The sequence below is a fragment of the Zea mays genome, chromosome 5 (genome assembly GCF_902167145.1).
Source record: "Zea mays cultivar B73 chromosome 5, Zm-B73-REFERENCE-NAM-5.0, whole genome shotgun sequence".
NCBI classification, from domain to species: domain Eukaryota; kingdom Viridiplantae; phylum Streptophyta; class Magnoliopsida; order Poales; family Poaceae; genus Zea; species Zea mays.
In genome coordinates, this window is record NC_050100.1 from 62,937,390 (window position 1) to 62,956,521 (window position 19,132).

General features: G+C 46.4%; 2 protein-coding genes across 2 annotated transcripts; one reads left to right on the forward strand and one right to left on the reverse strand.

Moving 5' to 3' along the window:
• Window positions 1-231: 231 nt before the first annotated feature.
• LOC100276210 (uncharacterized) lies at window positions 232-1,313 on the forward strand. The gene has a single exon (XM_020537671.3). It carries the CDS (start codon window positions 462-464, stop codon window positions 1,011-1,013), a length of 552 nt encoding a protein of 183 aa, XP_020393260.1. The 5' UTR covers window positions 232-461; the 3' UTR covers window positions 1,014-1,313.
• Window positions 1,314-11,546: 10,233 nt separating this feature from the next.
• LOC103626453 (endoglucanase 18-like) lies at window positions 11,547-13,622 on the reverse strand. Its single transcript, NM_001301598.1, has 5 exons — window positions 13,421-13,622; window positions 12,998-13,281; window positions 12,399-12,836; window positions 12,130-12,274; window positions 11,547-12,043 (listed from the first exon to the last, which is right to left on the reverse strand). Exons 1-5 carry the CDS (start codon window positions 13,620-13,622, stop codon window positions 11,547-11,549), a joined length of 1,566 nt encoding a protein of 521 aa, NP_001288527.1.
• Between the last annotated feature and the right edge of the window lie 5,510 nt (window positions 13,623-19,132).

Here is a 19,132-nt window from a genome sequence, read left to right on the forward strand (position 1 = left end):
TCATGAGGTGATGCATCATAAGTTCATTCTATCAATTTTGGTAGAATCAACCCACTTCACATGTATATACTAATTATTAGCTTATGAGGAATAGGGTGGTGATGAATCAACCCATTCTATTCCACAAAGCAAATAAAAAAGTGAGGAGTGAGAAGAAGATGAATCATTTCATTCCTCAAACCAAACACACTATTAGGATACGTAGTTTTGAAACACAAAAGCACGATTGCACTAAGATATTTTATTGCCATTAAAATCACCGTCTATGCTCTGATTGCTCTCCAATCTATTGGCGGGCTGGCGGCTCCTGTCTGTGGTCGCAGACTCGCAGAGTCGCAGACTCGCAGTAGCCAGTAGATGCCGGAGCCGTCGCAGCCACTCAAACCCCATCAATAAAACGGCGCCAACTCAACAGACTTCCAGCTAGCAGTGACCACGGCGACCATCGCCGGCTCGCCGCCATGAAGCACCTCCACCTCTCATCTTCTCTTCCTCTCCTCCTCCACCGCCCCTCCAAGCCCCATCTCCTCCACCCTAGCCGCCGCCGCGCCTCCATCCGCAACGCCGCATCCGGCGGCGGCTCCGGCGAACCCACCCCCGCCGCGGAAACGGCCTCAGGTACCTCTCCGCCAGCCGCTGCCAAGCCCGCCGGCGTCAAGGACCGCCTCAAGGCGAGGAACCAGGCCCGCCGGGTCCGGCTGGACTCCCCGCCGCCGGAGGTGGTGGTGGTGCCGAAGAAGAAGCCCGCCCCCGCCGCGTCGTCGTCTCCTGTGCCGAAGAAGAAGGTCGGGCGGAAGGGGTGGGAGGAGATGAGCCTGGGCGAGAAGGCCGTGGACCTCTACGTCGGCGAGAAGGGCCTGCTCTTCTGGCTCAACAAGTTCGCCTACGCCTCCATCTTCATCATGGTCGGCGCCTGGGTCCTGTTCCGCTTCGTCGGCCCCTCGCTCGGCCTCTACCAGCTCGACGCCCCGCCGCTGCCGCCCACCGCCGTGTTCAGCGGCGGCTCGCCGTGACGGCGTCGAGTCGTTCCCGAGTGGGCGTACACTGTCACTAGGTCGAGGCGTAGAGCTAGCGTAGCCGCGGATTAATAATGGTGACATGATATGGAAAGATTGAGGAAGAGGATGCTGATTCTGGAGCCAAAGTTTGGACCTTTTACTGCCAATATGTGAATTGTAGACGCGCGGTTCTTGGAGCTTGAATTCCTGGTTTGTCTGTGCAAAACCTGTTTGGTTTTGTACAGGCAAGCAATTCATTTCGGTATGGTCTGGTTTTGAGAAGAAGCTGAGATCAAGAAGACATCCATTCTGCTATCGTTCTTCTAATGGAGAAGAAATTCTCAGAACAGACCTGTTGGGGACTTGTTCTCAAATGCTATGAGTTAAGAACAAGGCAACATAAAGTGTTAAATGCTGATGCCCTTCGTCCAACAAAGGGCATTATTCCTTTAGGGATTAATGGACCTTGGACGAAGGTTTGTGACAATATGATTACGAAGGTTAAATCTTCGTAATTGCAGTTTAATAGATTGTATAAAATATCATAAAGTATAGAGTATCGAAGGTAAACGAATCATAAACGAATCATATTGCATTTATTCAGCATACTTAATTGAATACAGTTATACCTCTGCCTTGACAAAGATTGGTTTCCGAATAATGCGATTGCAAATACCGGAATCCGTGAACAGTAGAGGAATACTGTTCACTATTTATAGGCACAGGGCGCAGCCTGTGAGAGATTACAAGTATGCCCCTTATGAAAGTTTACAACATTGACTCAGACCTTTATGGACTAAAAGGTCATTCTATCTTTAAGTCGGTTTGTAATACCGAAGCTTCATGAAGAGGAACCTTCGACCATCTTACACAAAGAGCTTCAGCCGAAGGTTGCTTCTTCCCAAAAGACCTTCGGCGACGAAACACAGGCCCAACAGTAGCCCCTTTCGCGGTGCTAGATCGTTTTTCGTAACGAGCTTGATCCGTGAAAAAAAAGTCTCTTAAGCTTCGGAGCGCCGAAGGTCTAAAAAACACCTTCCCTGAGCTCGTTGTCGAGAAACGATTCAATTTCTCAGCGTGTAGCGGCCCCGCCTTTCAGAGTTACTGTTCGGTCTCTGCGGTCCACCGCGCAGCGAGTGCGAGCGGGTGTCCGCCTGGTGTAAAAATCCTGGCGCTTCGCCTTCTTACCTGCAGCACTATATAAAGAGACGAGTAGGTGTGAAGTTACCACAGCATTCATTGCTATTTGCACTGTTTTGCTGCCAAAATTTTTAACTGTCGCCGAAGCTTGTCTGTCGGAATCGAACGAAGCTCCAGTTTGATACCTGCTTCGGAGGAAGAAAGTATTAACGTTCCACAAGTTCATAATTAAATGGCCAGAGTGCGTTCTACTGCCAGGGTTGAGCGTGAGGGGGACGAGACTGAAGCTTCGGAGACTGTTCCCATCTCCGAAGCTATGCAACGATCCGGGCTGGTGATTTCGGAAAAAATCCCTCATGATGATGCAGAACAAGCAGAACAAACAATCGCTGAAGCAGAAGAAGAAGATATGGAGGAAACTGATTCTGAAGATGATTATCGCATTGCCATGCCAAGCAAACCCAGCCACTTGGACTTCGGGAAATCTACTGTTTCGAAAGCTGATCTGTCCAAGATGGTAAAATCGGGCTTTTTTACTGAAAATCAGAAGAAACTATTGCGCTTCGGGGGAGAAGAGACTACCCCAAAGCCGGAGAAGGATGAAATTGTTATTTTCAAAAGCTTTCTAAAAGCTGGATTAAGGTTCCCCCTACATGGGATTATTGCAGAGGTACTGAAGAGGTTCGGTATTTATTTTCACCAGCTGACCCCCAACGCTATTGTTAGACTTATTGTTTATATCTGGGCACTCCGAAGCCAAGCAGTGGAACCATTTGCGGACAGCTTTTGCCGGGTTCACGAGTTGCATTATCAAACGAAGGCTAGAAGGGATGGACTGCACGATAATTTTGGTTGTTACAACTTCGCCTATCGGAAAACTACTAAGTTTCCTGTAATTAGCTACCGAAGCAAATGGGCAGCAGGCTGGAAATCTGAGTGGTTCTATGTCAAAGTTGATGACGATAAGGAAAAGCTTGTACAAAGTCCACTTGAATTAATCTTCGGAGAAACCCGACCTCGCTGCAACATGACACCCGAAGGTCCAACACAACAAGCAATGAGTGAATTCAGAATTATTGCAGAGCATATCAGCACAAGGGACTTGGTTCAAGAGTTCTTAGCTTTCAAAGTTTTTCCCAGTTTAAAAGAATGGGAAATGCCGAAGCTACAAGGGGAGAAGAAAGAAGGTGAACTTGTACGTTTACCTTACTACTTCAAGTTTAAGAAATACTTTAAGGCACCTTGCCAAGAGTGGTTGGAAACGATTGAAGCGATGTGCAATGAAATACTTGGCAATTATTCTAAAAAAGAAGATCAGTTGATGACCGCAGCCTTCGGCACCCGTCCGAAGCGAAGGCTAAATCGAGTGTTGGACGCCTTGGGCTTCGATTATCCTGATTATGAAAATCTGAACAAAGGTGTTGGGGGCCAAAAAAGAAAAAGGATAACTGAGGCCATGAATGAAGAAAAAGAACTAGTAAAGAAGAAAATTCCGAAGAAGAGGAAAACTTCTTCTCCGAAGCAACAAATATCCGAAGCAGAAGAAACCCCCGCATCACCTTCTGCAGCTGCCATTGAGGAAATTCTGAAGGTAATGACTGAATCCTTACCTGCGAAGCTAAGTCCACTGGGCCCTCAACTGACAAAGTTTTTTCAGAAGGACAAGGAGCCCGAAAAATCGAAGAAAACAATCAGGGCAAAGAAACAAAGAATTATTACCGTGACTGAGGTAATTGACAAGACGCCGCCAAGAGCTTCAGCCCAGAAAACACCAACGGCCGCAGAGGAGACAGATATTGAAATTGCACCTTCGGAGGCCGCAGCTGCCGAAGCTGCCTCAGCTGAAGGTTTGAACCTGGAGAGCACAATTGAACACATTGACCAAATACTGCTAGACATGGCTGCGGAAGAAGCTACCACCGCCGCCGAAGAGGCCGTGACCGCAGCGTCGGGAAAAGGAAAAGAAATTGCTGATGAAGCTTCAGAGAACGAGACCTTCATGTTTCAGAATTTAGTTGGAGAACAACTATCAAAAGCTGAAATAGAAGAGCTTAGAGAGTATGCCAAATCCTGTGGATACAAACCTGGGGCACTCCTCTTCGGAGGCATTGATGATGAGAAATTAGATTGTATTCGAGATCAAACAGGAGCCAAAATTATCAGTACTCTGTCCAAAAGTATCGGCTTCCCGAAGCTAGAAACAGACATCAGCCGCTACCGACGACAACATATCGTTGGTAGTTTATTTTATTCCAACTTCAAGGTGAACTACTTGTCCCTTAACTTTATTGTTTCTAATAAAACATGTCTGACGAAGGTTGTTTTCGTGCAGAGTATGCTGTTGAGCAAAGCCTTGCAAATGCAGCAAGATTTTGAAGATAAGAAGCACGAAGTTATGATTGAAAATTTAGAAAGCAGAATAAAAGAGCAATCGGATGTTATTGAGAAAAATAACTTTGAGCTCCAGGCAGCCGAAGGTTTATTGGCGGAAGCTGAAGCAAAAATAACAGAACTAAACACGAAGCTTCTCCGCCAGTTTGAACAGTTCGAGCGAGAAAAGCTAGAGCTTAATGCAAGACTTGAAGCCGAAGCTCAACAAAATTCAGATTTGAGAAAACTATTGACAAGCCTTCAAGAAAAATGTCTGGAATTTAGCAACAAATGCATTCAACGCTTAAGAAAGATTTTTTACTCAGTTGGAGCTAGTAGTGAAAAATTCACCCCCTCAACTGAAGACCTACCGAAAACCTTCGAACATATTGAGGGGGAGATTGACGAGCTCGACGAAGTCATAGCTGGGCATGGTGACTTCTGTGCCTGGGTGGCTTCTCGAGGCACTGCTGCAGTTTTCCTGAAGGCTGGCTGCGATCATGCAAAGATTGTCAATAGGCCAAATTTCACTTTATCACCGTCAATCCTGGATGACATTCCTGATCTCGCCCGGAGTATCTCGAATAGATTTGTAAAAATGATATGGACAAAAGGTGGGCGAGAAAAGGCTGGAGACGAAGCTCGTAGCCACCTTGAACCAGTAAGAAACCATACCTTGTGCTTACCTCTTCCTGTAAGCTTGATTTTGACTTACAACGACCTTAATCTTATAGGATGACGAAGCCGAAGCCGAAGCTCAAAAATGACGCCGAAGCCGAAGCTCTTTGGAGATTAGATAGTAGACTGTAGACAGTACTTGAGAAACTTTTGAGATAACTTTTGTAAATGTAACTAAAACTTTTGAGATAACTTCTGTTCATACCTTGTTATATATTCTTATCCTTCCATTGATGTATGAGAAATGCTTTGATGTGGACGAAATTTTCTTTTGAGCCGAAGGCGAAAAAACACCTTCCCTTCTTTTCGTACGCCGCAAAGCATAAAAACAATATTTTTCCTTTTTTCCGAAGCTTTCCTTTTTGTACACGAAGCTCTTTCTTCCCCTTTTTTTCCTCTTTTTGCCGAAGCAACCATTTATGCCATGAAGATGATTATCCTACAGATGCCTAGATGAATGTTTATGAATGCAAATGCTATGATGTAATGCGATGTGCAAATGAATGGCTAAACACGTATCCGAAGCCATATTCATAGCCATTAAAAACAATCGCACCTCAGCTCTGCATTCCCTTAGGAACGACTTTGGAGCTTCTTCGCCTTTACTTTTGGCGGAATCAGCGTTGACTTTTCGCTGTAAGCTCTGCATTCCCTTAGGAACGACTTTGGAGCTTCTTCGCCTTTACTTTTGGCGGAATCAGCGTTGACTTTTCGCTGTAAGCTCTGCATTCCCTTAGGAACGACTTTGGAGCTTCTTTGCCTTTACTTTTTGGCACTCGATGGTGCGTTCTCAGCTTTTACATTTACATTTTTTGGGGGATTTTGCTCTTATAGAACTAAAAAAGGAAATTACATGTGCTGGCCCCATTAAAAACCTTTCTCCCCCTTCGGAAAGGAAAAGGGTGCCATAAAAGAAAAATATGAGAAATTACACCAAGTTATACATAATATCGCCGAAGCTCATCCGCATTCCAAGACCTAGGAACGTCGTTGCCGTCCATATCCTTCAGTCTGTATGAACCGGGTCTTGACGAAGATGCTACTAAGAAAGGTCCATCCCATTTTAACTGCAACTTGCCCACTGTTTCTGGGTTGGCCACTCTCCGAAGCACCAAGTGTCCTGGCTCAATATTCTTTAACCGAACCTTTCTATCTCGCCATTTAATTGTTTCGGCTTGATATTTATTAATGTTCTCCACGGCTTGCAGCCTGATGCCTTCTAAAGCATCTTTTTCCACAGAATAGGCAGCTTCGGAACCTGATTCTGCCGAAGCTATTACCCTTATTGATCCGGTTTTAGCTTCCTCCGGAGTTATTGCTTCGTCACCGAATAATAACTTGAATGGAGTAAAACCTGTAGACCTTGATATTGTTGTATTGTGGCTCCACACCACTTTGGTTAACTGATCTGGCCATTTTCCCCTGGGTTGATTGAAGATTAACTTCATTATTCCTGTCATTATGATGCCATTGGCTCTTTCAACGAGTCCATTTGACTCCGGATGTCTGACTGATGCAAAATGGATCTTCGTACCAATTTGATCACAGAAATCCCTAAAAGCTTCGGAATCAAACTGTGTTCCATTATCCACAGTAATAGCCTTTGGTACCCCGAACCGACAAACAATATTTTGCCAGAAAAACTTTTGGACGGTGACCGAAGTTATTGTGGCTAAAGGCTTTGCCTCAATCCATTTAGAAAAATACTCCACCGCCACTACAACATATCTTAGGTTCCCTTGGGCCGGTGGTAACGGACCTAACAAATCAAGGCCCCACCTTTGCAATGGCCAAACGGGTTGTATGAGCTGTGTTAAGGACGAAGGTTGTTTTTGATCTCGTGCACATTTCTGACAACCTTCGCACTTTTGAACTAATTCCGCCGCATCGGAAGCTGCCTTCGGCCAATAAAATCCTTGGCGGAAAATTTTTCCAAGTAACGGCCTAGACCCAATGTGAGATCCACACATGCCTGCATGTACCTCTTTCATCAACTCTATACCTTCGGTTCTGGATAAACATTTGAGTAGCGGAGCACAAACTCCATGCTTGTACAACTCCCCTTCTATCATGACATATGGACGAGCTCTTGCCTCTATCCTCCTGTTATAAGCTTCGTCATCTGAAAGGAATTTTCCCTGAAGATAAGAGATGATCTCAGTTCTCCAATCTTCGCTATACACAGGAGATATACTGAGGACTGCCCTTTCAAGAAGTTCCACCGAAGGTGCTTTTATTGTTTCGAAGAATACATCTGAAGGTAAAGGCAGCCCCTGTGCTGCTGACTTAGCTAACAAATCAGCATGTTCATTCTGTCCTCGAGGGATATTTTTGACAGAAAATCCTTCGAAGGAAGCTTCAACTCTTCGAACCATATCCAGATATTTTTCAAGCTTCGGATCCTTAGCCTTGCAACTCTTGTCAATATGACCCGAAACAACCTGGGAATCAGTTTTGAGTATAGCCCTTCTGATTCCCATTGCTTTTAGCTTCCGAAGACCTAGAAGCAAGGCTTCGTACTCGGCAATGTTATTTGTGCAACTAAAATCAAGCTTTGCCGCATAACAAGTTTTGACCTTGGAAGGTGAAACCAACACAGCAGCCGCTCCTGCTCCGAAGGTTCCCCAAGATCCATCACAAAACACTATCCATGCTTCGGCGTCTTTATTTGCTTCTTCCTCCTGAGCCCCTGGCGTCCAGTCAGCAATGAAGTCTGCTAACGCCTGGGACTGAATTGAAGATCTATGAACATATTCAATACAAAATTCATTGAGCTCTGCAGCCCATTTTCCAATCCTTCCAGTAGCTTCTCGGTTCCTCATAATATCCTTCAGAGGTTGTGAAGAAGGAACGATTATGTTGTAAGCTTGAAAATAATGCCGAAGCTTTCTGGATGCCATCAAAACAGCATATAACACCTTCTCTAATTCTGTATAGTTTTTCTTTGATAAACTGAGAACTTCAGATACAAAATATACTGGGACCTGTTTCCTGGCTTGGCCATCAAGCTTCTCCTGGACAAGTGCTGCACTTACCGCTGAGTGCGAAGCTGCCACATATAATAATAAAGGAGCCCCTGGCATAGGTGGAGTTAGTGCTGTTAGATCTATTAAATACTGCTTCAGCTCTTCGAAGGCCTTCTGCTGGATTGGTCCCCATTGAAAGACTTCGGCTGACTTCAGCACTTCGAAGAATGGTAAGTTTCTCTCTGCTGATCTGGATATGAATCTATTGAGAGATGTCAACCTTCCTGTCAATCTTTGGGCCCCCTTTTTTGTAGTTGGTGGCTCCATCCGAAGTATAGCTTCAATCTTACTTGGATTGGCTTCAATTCCCTTTGTTGAAACCAAACATCCTAGAAATTTCCCCTTCTTTACTCCGAAGACGCATTTTTCTGGATTCAACTTTAAACCAGCTTGTCTGAAACTGGCGAAGGTCTCCTGCAAGTCAGCAATATGATTCTCCTGCTTCGTGCTTTTGATAATGATGTCATCAACATAAGTTAGCACATTTCTGCCTATCTGAGACTGGAGAACTTTCGCAGTCATTCTGCTGAAACTTCCTCCAGCGTTTTTGAGCCCCTCAGGCATCCGAAGATAACAATATGTGCCACTTGGAGTTATGAAGCTAGTCTTTGGTTCATCTTCCTTCTTCATCCAAATTTGATGATAGCCTGAATAACAGTCTAACAGACTCATGAGCTCTGAAGAAGCTGCTGCATCAACTAAAGAGTCTATCCTTGGCAATGAGAATTCATCCTTTGGACAAGCCTTGTTAAGATCTGTAAAATCAATACACATTCGCCACTTGCCATTAGCCTTTTTTACCATAACGGTATTAGCTAGCCATTCTGGGTACTTTACTTCTCTGATGACTCCTGCACTGAGGAGTCTTTTGACTTCGTTACGAGCACCTTCGGCTTTATCATCTGACATTTTCCGAAGCCTCTGTTTTCTGGCTCTGAAGGATGGATCAACATTAAGCGAATGTTCAATAACATCCCTATTTACTCCGCAGAGATCATTAGCTGACCATGCAAAAACATCTTTGTTGTTGAACAAAAACCTTATCAAGGTTTTCTCCTGCTCTTCGGATAATTGAGAGCCTAACAGCACCTTCTGCTCTGCTATGTCCTCCAAAGCCCCTGGCGCCTCTGCCTCTTGGAGCTGGTGGTCGGAAGGAGCTTTGCTGTTGCCCCGAAGCCTGTGAGGAACATTGTGGCCTTTGCTGTTGGCTTCCTCTGTCATCATTTTGTGTAGAGTTATGAATTGACCTGACGTGTCTCGGGTAGAACCTCCCTCCGAAGCCCCTGGTCATTTCAGAAAACCTGAAAGCCTCCTCCCTTCTTTGGCGAAAATCATTATCGGCCCGAATGTACTCATCCATCTTCTGGAGCAGCTTCTCCAAAGTTTGAGGAGGCTTCCGAGCGAAGTACTGAGCTGACGGTCCTGGCCGAAGCCCCTTGATCATGGCCTCAATGACAATTTCATTGGGCACCGTTGGTGCCTGTGCCCTCAAACGCAAGAACCTTCGGACATACGCCTGAAGGTATTCTTCGTGATCTTGGGTGCACTGGAACAGAGCCTGAGCAGTGACCGGCTTCGTCTGAAATCCTTGGAAGCTAGTTAACAACAAGTCCTTCAGCTTCTGCCACGAAGTGATCGTTCCTGGTCGAAGGGAGGAATACCAGGTTTGAGCCACACTCCTGATAGCCATAACGAAAGATTTGGCCATGACTGAAGCATTGCCACCATACGAAGATACTGTTGCTTCGTAACTCATCAAAAACTGCTTCGGGTCTGAGTGGCCATCGAATACAGGAAGCTGGGGCGGCTTGTAGGACGGAGGCCAAGGTGTAGCCTGCAGCTCAGCGGACAGAGGAGAAGCATCATCAAAAACAAAATTTCCATGATGGAAATTGTCATACCAGTCATCTTCGTTGGGAAAACCCTCCTGATGAAAATCTTGGTGTTGAGGCCTTCGGTGCTGCTCATCCTGGGTGAGATGACGAACTTCTTCAGAGGCTTCGTCTATCTGCCTCTGCAGTTCAGCCAGCCTGGCCATCTTTTCTTTCTTCCTCTGTACTTGTTGATGAAGCATCTCCATATCTCTGATTTCTTGATCTATCTCGTCCTCTGGTGGTGTCGGGCTGACAGCCTTCCTTTTCTGGCTTCGGGCCTCCCGCAGGGAGACTGTCTCCTGATTGTGGTCCAGTGGTTGCAGAGCTGTAGTCCCAGTCGCTGAAGCCTTCTTCGGCGCCATGACGAAGGTTTATGATCGCCGAAAATGCTCAAAAAACTGAGTGGAAGTGAGTTCACCGGAGGTGGGCGCCAATGTTGGGGACTTGTTCTCAAATGCTATGGGTTAAGAACAAGGCAACACAGAAGATATTAATTGTTGAAGTCCTTCGTCCTTCGAAACATTATTTCCCTTAGGGTATAATAGTTTCCGGACGAAGGTCATGAAGGGGATACCTTCATAGATTCATTATATAATGACGAAGGATGAAATGTAAGAAATACAAATGACAACATGCACCATTATGCATTATTATTAAGCATAAACAGGAATATCGTTGAATTACAAGTGTACCTTCAACTGGAAGGAAATGATAGTACAAGCGTGACGCAAAAAGCGAATGCCAAGTCAGCGTGAACAGTACGAGAGTACTGTTCACCTATTTATAGGCGCGGGACACAACCCATACAAAATTACATTCATGCCCTTTACATTTGATAATAATTCTATAGTAATCTGTTGAGGTCTAAATAGCCTTTTCATCTTTAAGTCGGTTCCGCTTTCTGCTGCTGTCTCGCCGAAGCTTTCCTGCTTGCACCTTCGGCGCTTCACCAACCTTCGTATTATTCTGGTCTACAGTGATGCCTGACTTGAGTCCGAAGATACCTGTTCACACATTATACTCCAGAAACACTATTAAATCCTGTTGTTGGGACCTTCGGATGCTTATATTCAGAAGCCCATTATGGGGAGCAGATGGAACTAGATGTAATTCCAAGTCATTTCCATTATGTTCTGATGCCAATCTCTTAATTTTTCGATGCTAACACAACAACCTATCAGTCATTGATCAGCTTGACACCTGCACTCTCATGGATAGCATGTATAATTAGTAGTGACTGCTAACTTGTTAGACAGAAGACCAAAGACACTGCATCACACAAGTATGCTAATTGCTATCGCAACACGCTAACACTTAACACTGATCGATTGAACAGTTTGACATCAGCATTTTCAGAGGAACAAATTAAATCCACATGCCATCAGTCGAAGTCACATCCACAGCAGAGTCGGTCAGTTAGAAAAGGAAACCAATCGATTAATCGAGCAGAGCAGGCCGGATCACGAGAGGGACTTGGCGACGGGGGCAGTTGAGAGGAGGCCGGAGAGCAAGCCGACGACGAGCGCGCTGTTGTACGTGGTCGGCTCGTTCTGCTGCACGTTCTCCCTGTCGTCGACGAACGAGTCGTTCTTGAACGGCCCGCCGACCAGCGCGCCCGTGGCGACATTCGGGTTGGGCTCAGGCGACTTGAGCCACTCCTGGCCGTCGCAGCCGGTGTCGACGCCGGCGGGGATGGACGCGCCGCGGTGGTGCACCCGCTGCGGGTAGCTGTCCCCGAAGCCGACGAGGTAGCTCAGCTTCATGGGGTTGTCGCCGAGGACGTAGTCCGCCTGGGACTTGGCGAACCTGCGGAGGTCCAGCGCCGTGAAGCTCTTGCCGCTGCAGGTCAGCTCCGACTTCCCCGACGTCGCCATGTAGTTGCTGTAGACGTTGGCGAGGAACGCTGACGCCACCGGGTGCTGCAGCGAGTTCCACTCCGCCACGTACAGTAACCCCCCTGCACGGTTGGCTTCAGCTATCAGTCTGCACTCTGCACCATTTGCCGACCAAAATCGCCGTGCTCATCTGCCCATTTCAGTTCACCTTCTGTTCTGAAAGCCGCAGTGTCCGACTCCGGTAGGAGGATGCACATGACGGCGTCGGCGGTGTCCTTATACGACCCAAGGACCTCGTCTTGTCCGGCATCAGATCCATCTCCGGCGAAGAACATCACCCTGGACAAGAGAACCTGCAGTTCATTCATTCAGGACAAAACTCTGCAGAGATTTTAAATGAAAACGAGCGTTCTTTGATTTTTTTTTCATCATAAAAAGAAAAGGAAAGTTTACAAAGAACGTTTTTTTGTTGTCTACCTCGGTGCCGGCGCGTTTGTCATCCCAGCTGAAGTACCTAGGGTTGCCCAGGTCGGCGAACTCGTCGGCGTTCCTGCCGGTGGCGTAGCTCAGGTAGCTGTGGTTGCCGGTGGCGTGGTACAGCCAGGCGGCCGCCCACAGGAGCTCGTCCTGGTACGTCGTGGAGTTGTAGTAGGCGCTGAGCTCCGGGAACGTGCGCGTGTAGGAGCCCCGGTGCGCATCGGCGAACTTGAACAGCCGCTCGGCGTGGTCCAGGAGCGACGACGCGTACGTCGCGTTGCCGGGCTTGTACACCAGCGACGCCGCGGCCATGGCCGCCGCCGTCTCCGCGGCCACGTCGCTGCCGGGGGATTTCGCGGTGATCTTCGTCAGCGGCCTCTTCTCCGACATCGTCTCCGGCCGCTCCCAGCACTTGTGGTCCGATTTCGGGTCGCCCACCTGATCAATCAATCGATGGCGACATGGCCGGCAGATCAGGTCCGTGTGAGCAACTGAGCATCGATCCCATTCACTGTCCTGACCGCGAGCGGGACTGTAGGACCGACGGAGGAGGATCAAGGATGAGATGCGAGATCATCGGGACGCATGCATGCGATCACCTGGATGTAGAGCACGTCGTCAGAGGGGTGCGCGTTGACGAGGAACTCCATGATCCAGCCCAGCGCGTCCATGGCGGCGTCGCGCTGCTGGGCGTCGCTCATGGCGTCGCCGTACTCGAGGACGGACCACGACAGCATGGTGCCCGTGAACGCCATCGTGAACCCGAACTTCACGTGGTCGCCCGCGTCGTACATGCCCCTGGACAGGTCCAGCTTGGCATCCTCGCCGTCGCGCAGCGCCGAGTCACCTCGCCACGGGATCGTGTTGTTCACCAGCTTCCCGGCTGCTCCGTTCATCGATCGAGCAAGATATACACGCACGCATGCATCCGTTAGACTAGACGATCGGGGGAAGATTATTCGGCGAGGTCGATCGAGGGAGGATGGCATGGATCGGCATTGCGCCATTCAAGTGGGACGTACATTTTTGGACCTGGAAGAAGCGGAGCGCCACGGCGAGCGCCTCGGCATACTTGGGGTCCGGCAAGCCGGGGATGGGGAAGATGTTGCCGCCGTCCTTGTAGCGGGCGAACACGACGGCGGCCGTGACCGCGAGCGCGAGCAGCGTCAGCACCAGGAGGCAGCAACAGCACCGCACGCTGCAGCCGCAGCACCTCCGCGCCATTATTGGTCGCCCGCGGGGCCCTTCCCGAAGCCACCAGATCGATGATTATTCAGAGGCGCGGCGCGACCGCGAGAGAGATCGACGACGACGACGACAGGAAGGAGGACAGCAACGGCCATCCGCGGCGGGGCACGATCCCCTTGGCTGCATCAACCGACCATCCACGCGCGCGGGGAACGAATGGGTAGCCGCCACGTACGTACGGGGGTACCAACTGCGCGGGCGGGCGGGCAGGACGTGCCGCCGGCAATGGCGTCGGTTGGTGTGTGAGGTGGTGGGGAGTTAGAGGCTGGCAATGACCCTCTCGTCCTTCGATCACAGATCAGTTGCTTTGCTTGCATGCGGTACCTTTTTGTTGGGTGCAATTAGAGATGGTTTTTTGATATATTTTTTTGAAAAAACATAAAAACGTGTTTCCAACAGTTCCCTAAAACGCTCTTAATTTTTTTTCATAACCCTTTAAACTCTCTCATTTATAGCTACAATTAGAGCAACTCCAACAGGCCACTTAATTTTTCTCTCCAAAATCTATTATTAGGGAGTGTTGTAAAACAAAATGCTGCTAAAAAAATATAAAACCACATCAGTCTGCTAATAAATGTTCCCTAAAACCACATCTGTTTAAAACTGTGCGTTGTTCTAGATTCTCCTTGTAGCGCATGATAGCATGACAGCAAGAGCAGAAGAGGAAAACGACCGAAGAAAAAATGGATGCGATGGCGACGAGCCGATCGAAAGGACACAGGACAGGGAAATGTCCACCATGCTACGCTCTTGTAGCTGTCACACGATCATCTGTTCCCCCCATAGCTGCTATAGGTGCTGCCGTGGCCGCCGTCGGCGCTTCCGGGTGCACGCGATCATCTGTTCCCCTCATAGCTGCTATAGATGCTGCCGCGGCCGCCGTCGGCGCTTCCGGGTGCTCCTTGCCTTTCCACTCTGCCTCTGCCAGCGTCATCCGGCAGAGCGGGCTAGCGTCGCCGGACCACCTCCATCTCGCCACGCCACCTCGTCGCCTCCTCGTCCACCACGAACCATCGCATCAGGACGTCATCCATTAGCGACTTGCAGACACCCCTCACGGCACCACCCTACAGCTCCTTCGATCCCTCCTGCGTGCGGCAGAATGTACGCTCCCATATGAGTTTTGGCGCGCAAGGGAAGGAAATAACGCGCCAACGGCGATTGGGGAGGAATCTAGCTCCCGGATATTTACGGGAGAAAGAGCTCGGTTTGCGTGGTCGCCAAAAGATTGGGGAGAGATACAGAATCTGTTGGACGCGGTGGAGAAGACTTTTTACCGTAAAAGTTCTTTTCGGGTTGGTTTACAGAATGTGTTGGAGTTGCTCTTAAGGGGGTTTTTGGGCTCCCAGAACAATCTACCGTTGTAAGGGATCTGTTGGAGAAACGATTAAAATCTACCTGCACTAATTTTTTATATACTCATAAAACTGGTTTTGATGAGTCATTTTCAAAGGAGAGCATCTCCAAAAACTCCCCAGAAAACGACTCCTCAAAATCAGTTTTAAGGGACATCTAAATAATTAGTGTGAGTGGATTTTAATCATTTCTCCAACAGATTCCTTAAAGCGACATATTGTTTTTGGGGAGACCAAAAAAATCATCATTTTTAGTTACAAATGAAAGAGTTTTAAGGGCTATGAAAAAGTTAGGAGCGCTTTAGAGAAACTGTTGGAGACACGTTTTTGTGTTTTTTTTCTCAAAAAACTGGATTTAGGGGAGACTTCTTGAGAGCTTTTGGAGATGCTATAAGAGCATCCCTAGAAAATTGTTTTTCTAGTTCTGTTAAGTCAACAACTTATTTGCCTTCAATCAAGTTATGCACCGCATCAGACTTGTTTTTCAATTGTGGTATCCAAAATACTTATTTGAATGCATAACGTTAATGCATTTCCCGAAGTTTTTTCTTTCAAATATGTACAAAAGCCTTTTCTGCATATGTTTTGTATTAATAAGGCAAGAAAACATTATAAAAGATCTCGAACCAACGCAAGAGATCAAAGAAGTAACTAGAGCAAGTTGAGACTGATTCAACTTAAAGAAACTAAACAAATATTAGGGCATACATCCTATGCATAAGACCATCTTTATACAATCTAGACCCTTTGTACAATAATTTTTGATTGACGTGTTTTAAAGCAAACATCTTCCACGCTCTCCTCCCTCTCGCACAACAATGTATCTACAAAAAAACTCGCATGCTCAGGTGAAGATTGTTGGACGAAAGGTTTAGATTAATTTTTACATATATACACGAACGTGGTTTACATAGAGGCGGGTCTAGGAAGGTTTCATGGGTATTCATTAAATACCCAAGTTTTTTATGATCTATAATAATTTGTCAATGATGTATTACACAAAACAGCGTTAGAGCACTAATTTATTTAATCTTTTGAATTTTTGAATACCCAATCTCAAATGTCTAGGTCCGCTTCTGGGTTTTCATATGATATGTTTCCCATATATTAAGCATGGCTAGCAAGAAAGAAAAGAGCTTTGATGTTTCCCATATGGCACAAATAAAGCAACAGACTAAACTAGATGAAAACCTTCAGGGCTCGTTCGTTTCTTCCGACTCGAAAATAGGTATGTTTTCCTTCATGAGTCGGATGAAGTGAATTTGGGTGGTTCACTACAACCTAAAAAGGCATGGTTTAGATTGATTCCAGGGGCTTGTAGGTGTGGATCGAATCCAAACTGCCGAGAAGGTGATAAGGACTGGAATGGCCTAGTTTTATTCTAAATTAGGCGTATCCGAACAACCATTTTTGGTTGTTCCCGGTTTCGATCCGGACCAAATATATCCAGATGAAATGGGGTTGTTCGGGACCAAAGTTGGATGAAAGGAAAATGAGTCAACAACAACACCAGACAACACACAATTCCTAACTATTAGAGGAAAGCAACAAGCTTATGCGCATGAGCCTCAACCCACGTGTCGCACCGAAAAAATGTCGCTTTGCCATCACCAACCACCAAATAGGTGGATGTCTGAAAGAAACAACCGGGTCCACTTTGGTTGGTAGATCCGTAGATGCACCAACGATCTACACAAGTTTCAGTGAGATATTTGACATGTTAGTCTAAGCCAACGGTCAACAGAAGCATCAGACAGTCCGGTGCCCAAAAGCAGAAGGTGACCAATCATCGATTCATAGCTGTTGCACTGTGCAGTGTCTGGTGTGCACCGGACGCGGATAGAAGGTAACCAGGGCCTTCCAAATGGAGCTCCAACGGCTCCATGACCCCCTAGACACCATGGAGCAATACCCAAGCACACTTTGAGCATTCTACAACTCTGAGACCACGTTGTTAATTCATTAGATAGAGATTTGAGCGCATTCTTGATCAACACGCTCTCTTCTTGACCTGTGTGCGTGTTGTTGATGCGATTGTGTGTCTTGTGTGTGTTTCTACTCCTTCTGTACTCCCAGTTTGATTGCAAACATTTGTGTAAGATGTGTGAGACTCTAATTTATGGAGATTCATCACAACTAAGAATTGATATAAGGAAGACAATTGCGGTACTCAAGTTTGACCTTTAGATCACTTGAGAGGTGTTGAGTGCAACCCTTGACCGAAGGCTATGGGATAAAATCGTCGTGTCTCGTGTTCATTTACTTTATTGCGACTATCGTATTCTTGAGTTATCATATTCACCTTTATTATTGCTGCTAAGTTTGATACACATTTCAAAGGAGCAATGAAGCGAAGAGTTTTCCTCTTTCTATCTCTACTCATAACAACTTGGTTCTAGTTTTCACTAACACTCGTTATAAACCAAGTTTGTGTTTTTAGAAGGTGCTCAACTGGGTCGTCATGCCTGATTAGAGCTTGAAGCACGTTAGCGGCCAACAGGCAGCGACGGACCGGAGGTTTTAGGGGCCCAGGATAAATTTAAAATAGAGGCTCATCAAACCATCGTTATATAAAAATGATACTAATATATAAACTCAAGACACATCTAAAAATATTCGTACCAAGCAACAAATAAATAAAAATATACATATTATAGTATTATCTTAAAAGTTTTTTTAACATGTTTAAATACGACCAGGTTGTGAATGCTTCGTGGCTGCTAATTATTCGATATTTCACTATAAAGTTATTGTGTCTGATAGTCTAATTACTGAATATATAACTAGTTTTGGTGTCCTATATAATTGGGGGGCCCGAGGCGAAGGACCTCCACCCGGTCCTCAGGGCCGCCACTGCCAACAGGAACAGGTACGGGGACATCGGGTCTCCTTGTCGAAGTCCCCTGCTACCGCATCGCCACCAGGGACTAGGGCAACCATGTATTCACCAGCACCGACGTCATGGATGTGTCGAGGAGTTGATCCACCCATCTCACCACACGCAAGGCATCCCGAACTGAACAACACAATAATCTAGGTATCTAAATTACATAATCCACCCAATAATCTGTGTGTTGTTTGTTTACCTCTCAACTTATTTAAGCTGGATTATATAATCTAGAGGGTAAACAAACAGAGCCTAAGAAGAACATGAAGACCGACGACGACAGCATGACCGACAACAGTTGTGGAGCCCCACCACTAGCAGCACGTACGGAGGATGACGATCATTCAGACACCTGCAGTGGCACCACTCCAACTGAGTCAGCAGCGTTGCAGCCAGCCCCGCAGCACGGATCAATTTGCGAAGAGTCGGCACCGGGATGCGAAGCGTGGTCTTGGACATGACATGAGGCGGTCTTTCTTTGTTTCGATCTTCACAAATGATCATTCAGAACCCTGCAATTCCGCCGCATGAGTGCATGACATGATGCACGAACATTGTCGTGGCCTTTTTGGCCAGGCGGGTTGGCTCGTCTTGCGAGTGTGGGGGTGGTTGGTTTGCCGAGTCATGCGGCGGCCCGGTTCAGGCACAATGGGCGTCGCGTTTTAGAGCAACTTCAATAGTTATGTAAATTTTAGCTCTCTAAATCACTGATTTAAGAAGTTGCTAAATGACTTTTGGAGTAAAAAAATGTGAGTTCCCCAATAGTTCTCTAAATATAGGTTGTAATTTTGTTTTGTATTTATCCACGTAAAAAATAAGTCACAAAAACTATATAATGCAGTCAACATTTTTGTTTTAGGGAGTTATTAAATGGTTGCCAAAGGTAGAGATAAAATGAGGTTAAATGATAAGTTGTTAAATTTAGAAAGTTCATTTAGAGAACTGTTGGAGAATAGTTTTCATGTTAACTACCTAAATTATTGATTTAGGAAGTCTTTTAGGAACCACTGGAGTTGCTCTTAGAGAGTTAAGAGACATCGCCCCCACGAGGTAATTGATTCATTAGATTTAATAAATTTGTGTCATTGTTTAAAGTTTAGCTACGCAATTAGTTTTATAATTTAGACTATATTTAATACATTAAAGCATTCGATAAGAAATATTGTTAAACTTTAGTCCTAAAATCAAACACCCAAGTATGCAATGATATTTCACGTCGTGTTTCATTTTGACTAGTACCGTGC